Source organism: Octopus bimaculoides, chromosome 11 (assembly GCF_001194135.2).
Source record: "Octopus bimaculoides isolate UCB-OBI-ISO-001 chromosome 11, ASM119413v2, whole genome shotgun sequence".
Taxonomy (NCBI): domain Eukaryota; kingdom Metazoa; phylum Mollusca; class Cephalopoda; order Octopoda; family Octopodidae; genus Octopus; species Octopus bimaculoides.
The window spans coordinates 21849541-21857040 of record NC_068991.1 but is presented as its reverse complement, the minus strand read 5'-3'; the positions used below and the strand labels follow the sequence as shown (position 1 = coordinate 21857040).

At 35.3% G+C, this 7500-nt stretch overlaps 1 protein-coding gene across 2 annotated transcripts in view; it reads right to left on the bottom strand.

The window, feature by feature from the left end:
- Nucleotides 1-4811: 4811 nt before the first annotated feature.
- Nucleotides 4812-7500, bottom strand: part of LOC106878229 (uncharacterized) — an 87263-nt gene continuing 84574 nt past the window's right edge. For both annotated transcript variants that reach the window (XM_052971590.1, XM_014927386.2), the window contains exon 4: nt 4812-5170. In XM_052971590.1, the coding sequence (XP_052827550.1) occupies nt 4964-5170 (207 nt within the window). In that variant the 3' untranslated portion in view covers nt 4812-4963. The remainder of the gene's footprint in view (nt 5171-7500) is intronic.

The window sequence follows — 7500 nt, the reverse complement described above, 5'->3', positions numbered from 1 at the left end:
GCAGAATAAAAAAGCTCATTGTCGGTCAATAAAGACCATCAATTTAACTAACCCCGCCACCTTCAAACTGGGTTATGACACAAGTGAGATGACACAGCCCTTTATGCTGTTACTTGGTCTTACTTGATGTAGTAGATAATTCTCCTTAACTAACTCTCTATCATCATTAACATATAAATCACATCTTCTCACTCTGAAAGTATAGTCCAACATTTCCTCACAATGCGAAATGTCAGTTGGGTCATGGCTAGTAACTACTGATCAATTATTGCTGTTCAATTGACATCTGGTCACAGTTGCAAGGTGTTTTGATCAAATAAAGTGCAACTATACCATGGACTACTTCAGTAGAGATGAATGGCAGGGTTCCACAACACCATTAACCCCTCAAAAAAAAGGTAAACCATACCTTTTTTTGTTGAGTTCTGTGAAAAAAAAAAAGAAAGAGAGGAGAAAAGAGGGTTTAAGAGGGTTAAGATTTTGAGAGTTTAAAAAGGGAAGCACCAAGTATCATAGAAGATTAGCAGGATTACTGACAAACATTGAGACAGACAAATAGACAGATAAAATGACAAAGCCAGAGAGGTGAAGGTAAGCCATTAAGATATTCTTGTTCACCTTCCTCTGATTTATCCCTCTCAATTTCTTCCAGATTATTAACAACACTCGCTTGTCTCTTGTCCGACAATGGCTTGACTCCTGTCCGTAGTTATTTGTAAGGCAAACCATACAAAGCAGAGTCTACCTTACAAGCAACTGTCCAACCCAAAAAAAAGGGCGAAGCCCATTTCAATAGAGACATCAGCTTCCTATGCTAAATGGTCAGCTGATGTCCATATTGGAGAGGTCAGCTTCCACATAGTGGGGTGCAAGGAAGGCTAAAGTCTTGATGGTAGACGACACCTTCTGATACCAGTTGGTTAATAGAGGTTGGAGGTCAGATAAGGTAATGAAATCAACTGCAGAATGTGACAAAGGTTTATTAGGTTAAGAGTTAAAGATGTGTGAAATTGTAACACACATTCATCAGTGATTTAATGTGCACTATATATTTACATATATATTATATACATACGCTCATCCACATGTATATTCATCATTATATATACATTTATAAGAATCTAAATACAAACACATATTATATATGTGTTTGTGGGTGTGTTTGTGTACGTACATGCATATATATATCTGTGTGTACATGCATACATACATACATGCACACAGACACAAATATATGCACATACACACATACAGCCATATTCATATATACATAAACAGAGAGAATTTTTTATACTAAACATTTGCTGTTTGTGTCATCATGTCTGTTGACAGACATACAATAAGCTATAGTTAATTCTAAATAATCTCTTGCCACGAAAGAAGAAAAAGAAATATCGAAACACATGTTTAAATAGAATGGAAGGTAAAAATTAGGACACTTTTTTTCTATTGAGAAACTGAATAAAATCTTAAAAGATTTAGTTGTGATTGGCTGCGGAAGTCATTGACTGAGACACCTTAGAATTATAAAATCCACTGAAGAATTCAAAACATGAGCAATCTTCACTTGGAAATAGATAATTGATATTTGCTCAATTGTAAAATCCTAGTAAACTTGAAATTTACAATATAATTGTCTCTACACTCAGTAGTATGTCACCCCATTTGTAAGTATTCTGTTGATATTTTTAAACTTGCTCTCAAATAACTTTAATTCAACATTGTAAAGGTAGAATACCGTTTTTGTACCAGGGACAATTTGCCAGTACATAAAATACTGTGGTGGCTCATCTATGCTAAGAATACTAATGAATCTTTACTTTTATAAATCCATAAGTATGCAACTTGTAATACTGCTTTTGGTCTTATGGCAAAATCCATTTATTTTCATGTGGGATTTTACAAACTACCAGTAAGTGATTTCAACTATGAAATGTGGGTAAAAATTTCATCTACAACAGGCAGGTTGCTCATATCTGCATGGCTTATTGTTTAAAGGTCTACCTGTATAGTGTCCTTGACAATATCTCTTAACTCTCAATGCCAAGTGAACTTAACTGTAAATAAGTACAAGTACCACAAGGAACTACAGATTTTGTTGAGTTTAGCAAATTTTCTGTCCTGTTTTCAAGTTTTCCATGTTGATAAATATATATAAACACACACACACACACATGTATATATGTGTGTGTGTTCTGTGTCACGCTGAATATCCCCGAGAACTACGTTAAGGGTACACGTGTCTGTGGATTGCTCAACCACTTGCACGTTAATTTCACGAGCAGGCTGTTCCGTTGATCGGATCAACTGGAACCCTCGTCGTCGTAAGCGACGGAGTGCCAGCCTTATGTGTGTGTATGTGTACATAATACTCATACACATACATACATACATACGTACATGTGGATGACTCTTATAGAACAGGCTTTGTATTATGACTGACTGAATTTGCTTATAATGGATTTGTCTATAAGACTATATATCCTGGTACAGCTACTAACTTGCATTACATAGCTCCTTCTAGTGCAGAAAATCCCCCAGTTATTAGAATCTCAGTGCTTCTACTATAGATAAGTCTTACAGTCTCTATTAGACTTTATCTTTCTCCTCTGGATGATTCTCACACTGTCTGTGCCTCTGTTAAGCCAATGCTATTTATACGCTGATAAATCCCTTAGTGTTACTGTCTAAAGACTGTGTTATAACATAAATAGTAATCTAAGGTTGTGATCGTAAATATCACCAATGATCAAAAAACATTACAGTCTAAAGAGGTAATTTTTTTTTTTACTAATCCAATCTATTTATTGCTTGTAAGAGATGGAGAGCTAATTATTTGAATATGGTGAGTTTTAACAACAAAAGGACCATAAGGTTTCTCAGCGTTTTTTAGCCCCTAAAAAAAAAAAAAAACCCAACAAAAACAAACTTGGATAAGCAACAAGGAACATCTCCAAAGCAACACTTGTTTAAGGTAGGACGGCAGAAAATATTGTTAGAATGATGGTGTTAGAGAAAATGCTAGGACGGAAGAATATTTAATGAAATGGTCTCTTGAGGTCTTGCTAAACATGCGAAACAATACATTTTATCCAGAAACAAACATACAATTTGAGTTGTTTTTTTTAAATTTAAAAAAAAAATAATTTTGCATAAAAGAAAACAGCTAAGTGAATTAGATATTAAACTACCAACTGGCAGGCTATCAGTTCATATCTGCTTACGGCATTTCATAATGCTTTGTAGCAAAATGTTTGATTCTATATGTGCTCACTTTTCTATCTCTTTGTGTTTTATTCTGTGTACTGTGAATGCATTTCTAACCTTTGTGGTGTTTCTTTATTTGATTAATAAATTCACTATCTGTCTCCTCTTTTAACCCTTCCTGATGAGTTGTAGAGCACCTGAGCACTATCCTCAATGAATTCATCATCATCATTATATTTTACTTATCTTTTACAGAAAACATATGAAGTCTTCTGAAAATATTATCTACATTAGATTGATATCCTCTGAATTAGAAACAGGGGTGTGATGTATTGGTCAGCCACTTAACACTATGAAACACTGGCTTCCTCATTCTCAAACTTCTTAGACTCCTTTAGACATATTATTATTATTATTATCTATCCTTTTGGGATTGATTTAGTCAAGCTCCAATACCAAGGTTGATGTTATTGCCTAACCCCTTACCCACAAAATTGCTGGCTTTGAGCCAAAATTAGGAAGGATTCGTTATCATAATTATAATCATTACTATCATTATTATCTACGTTATTGTCATTATCATTATGCTCATTATTATTATTATCCTTATCACTATTATGATTATTAACTGGAAAGAAAGCGACAAAATTAGCTTTTATTTAAATGAGTCTCCATTCTTTTGTAACATTAACAGTTTTAATGCAAGGTGATAGCCATAGACCTTGAACCTCTGCTAATGATCAAGTCATGAATTTCACTTCAGTCATCAAAAACTGTTCAACTGAAATGTATAGAACTGATAAAATACTGATTCAGGATGGGAAGAGAAGTTTGACTGAGCATGGCACCTTTCCAAATAACTACAGACATCCTAAAGTGTTTGGATAATTCTTTGTAGCATGTTCCTTTCATCATGATACCACAATATCTTTATTCATTTCATCTACATCTATATGAGAGTATAAGACATTTGATGTCTTGTGTTAGAGAAAAAAACATCAAAGGAAAGAACCAGTAACTCAGCTATCAGCAGATATCCAAACAGTCGCCTCTTGACTTCAGCATATTTTACTTGGGTTCACAAATGCTCCGCCTGTCACACTAGAGACTGCTGCGCTCACAATTTGATGTGCCACTGAGCCACAGATAATAAAAAAAAAACAATGTATTGCACCACCAAAGTGGTAATTTTACTTACAACAGACACTCTTTGTTTTATTTTGTTTTGTTATTTTTATCTTCTTTTTGTTTAGCTCTTTTCTGTGATAAAAGAGTTTATTTTGTACGAAACATCATTTTGATGAGAGTTGAGAATCTAATAAAAAAAAAGGTTTCAAATAAATAACATAAAATGCAGAAAATGTATATTCGACTAAAAATGAAGGAATAAAATTCTATCATTTATAATAGAATTTGTGTTGTTTTGTTTACTCTTTTGAAAGCAAAAAATAAAAATAAAAATAAAAATTTTTTTGAATCAGTGAATGTGAATATGGATGGTTGTGAATTTGGATTGACAATTGACATGTGGAACAACCAAAGTTTTTGTAAGATAGTCTCAATAAAACTTTTTAAAAATTGGGGAGCAAAGAAAAGAAAATTGATTGAAAAAAAAAAAACAAATACAAGAAACCCAAATATAAAGAAAAACCATTCAATATAGAAGAGATGAGAAAGAAAACGAAAAAAAAACACAGCTGACTCCTAATATACAGAGAGTGAAGATATTAAAATGGACAGAGATTTTCAATGGACCCTAAGAACAAAAGTTACTGCTATATTCTGTTTTCCAATCAGGAGCTGTTTCTTTTGAAAGCCATGTACCAGTGTCTGAATGGTGGCTCCTTTCCATATCGGTTAATGGGGATGGTGATCTGGTTCGGTTAGTTGTTTCTGTTGGCTTCAATCTATCTGCTCTTATTACACCATTAAAAAGACCTGGTTGAACAACATTCTTGTGTGGCTGAGAAAAGAAGAGAGAGAGAAAACAATATATATAATAAAAAGAAATACTGCTTAAATCTTTTGTTACCATATTTCCATTGAAACACACTGACTTTGTTACAGTTTATTTTGAAAATAATGAAGAATTTAGAAAAATAACTTAGTCATTATTAAGCTGGTGTGTGGAACATAAATTAACCTGGCAGTTTGAAAGATGGTTTTAGCTTAGATCACTTTAAAATAGGAAGTTTGTTTTGTAGAACCATGGGCAGTTATTTCAGTAAAAAAAAAGAAAACCTACATAGCATAAATAAATATGCATGTGTGTGTGTGTGTCTGTGTATGTGTGTGTGTGTGTGCATGTGTGTGCATATGTGTGCACACGTGTGTGTGTGTATGCACATGACTGTGTATGTGTATGTGTGTTAACTGTCACCTTGCCTTGACTTCATGTGATAGTTTTAAATAAATGTCATCATCATAAAAGTCCTTCATTTCTAGTCTTCCATGGAAACCTGTCTGGTTACAGGGAGTATTAGCTTATTTGGAAATAAATATGCATGTGTATATGTGTGTGTGTGTGTGTGTGTGTGTGTGTGCATGTGTGTGTATGTGTGTGCTTATGTGTGCGCACATGCATGTGCATGTGTATGTGTGTTAACTGTCACCTTGCCTTGATGACTTCATGTGATAGTTTAAAACAAATGTCATCATCATAAAAGCAGTGTCCTTCATTTCTAGTCTTCCATGGAAACCTGTCTGGTTACAGGGAGTATTAGCTTACTTGGAAACAGAGGATAGTTGGCAACAAGAAGGGCATCCAGCCATAGAAAATTTACCTCAACAAAATTTGTCTGATCCAAGTGAGTAAGAAAAAGTGGACTTTAAATGACGAAGATGTAAATAGGAATGGGGATAGATGTGTGGTTAAAAAGTCTGATTTCCAGTCATGTGGTTTTCGGATGGCCATAGTTGGAAATGTGTATAGGTATAGGTCTGCTCAACTAGAACTAATCATCATCATCATCATCATCGTTTAACGTCCGCCTTCCACGCTAGCATGGGTTGAACGATTTGATTGAGGACTGGTGAACCAGATGGCTACACCAGGCTCCAATCTGATTTGGCAGAGTTTCTACAGCTGGATGCCCTTCCCAACGCCAACCACTCAGAGAGTGTAGTGGGTGCTTTTATGTGTCACCGGCACGAAGGCCAGTCAGGCGGTACTGGCAACGGCCACGCTCAAAATGGTGTATTTTATGTGCCACCCGCACAAGAGCCAGTCCAGGGGCACTGGCAACGATCTCGCTCAAATCTGTGGATAAAATAACAACTACAATAGTAATAATGATTTTAACAGTAACACAGTCTCAATATGAGACTTTCTATGTAGTTACTCAACATGCTTGAAATAACAGCCCAAGTCTTCCTCCTTTCACACACTACCATCATACAAAAAGATGGTCCAGAGGATTGTGTAATGTAATAAATCTCCCTCTTTTTGCATATTACTTACTACTAAGTTCTTACTTCCTATGAAACATAGATTATAGGGAATGACACTGGGATGTCTTTTCTGCTTCTCTCCAATTAGATCCCTGCTTATTCACTCTATCTCAGTATCCCACCTCCAACTATTTTTAGGGCATCTTCTCTCCCACCTGCTTTGTAGTTTCCAGATCATAGGCTTCCCTGAGAGAAGACCTTCCTCTCCCAGGTCTTGTTGGTTTTAAATTGTCATCAATATTTCTGATTTGTTTCTAGGTAAGGACGTTGGCCCTATGCAAATCTATTTTTACCTCTGGGATGAGGTAGTCCATATTTGTCTGGCCTCTATTTGTTGACCTGTCCAGCAGCATTGGATGTCCTGTCAGGAGTTTGTGCTCTACTGGCATATTGTTCAAGATCATTGAAGTACACAAGCTTCCATACCACAACATGAACTGGGCCTTGTGGTGGCTTTTCACATACTGCCATCATAAAAAAAATTGGTCCATTAGATTGTGTAATCAGTACATATTGTAAAGCTGAGTTTGTGTGTGTGTGTGTGTGTGTGTGTGTGTGTTGCATCTATAGAAATCCACACCTTACCAGATAGCAATTTGGGAGTCGCACCATGGTCGAAAATGCCCGGAATCAGCCATTTATTTATTCCTTCCTAACAGGTGAATTTTTGCATCAAAAATAATTTTAAACCATAACTTCTAACAATTTTCAAGTCAAAGCATGAGTTAAGTCCCCTTCTAGCGACAGTGTAAAGAGAGACAGAGAGAGAGAGAGAAAGACAACAGATTTTTAAAATTTCGTCTTTTTAGTGAGTGATACACAATATAAACGATATTCTCCGTT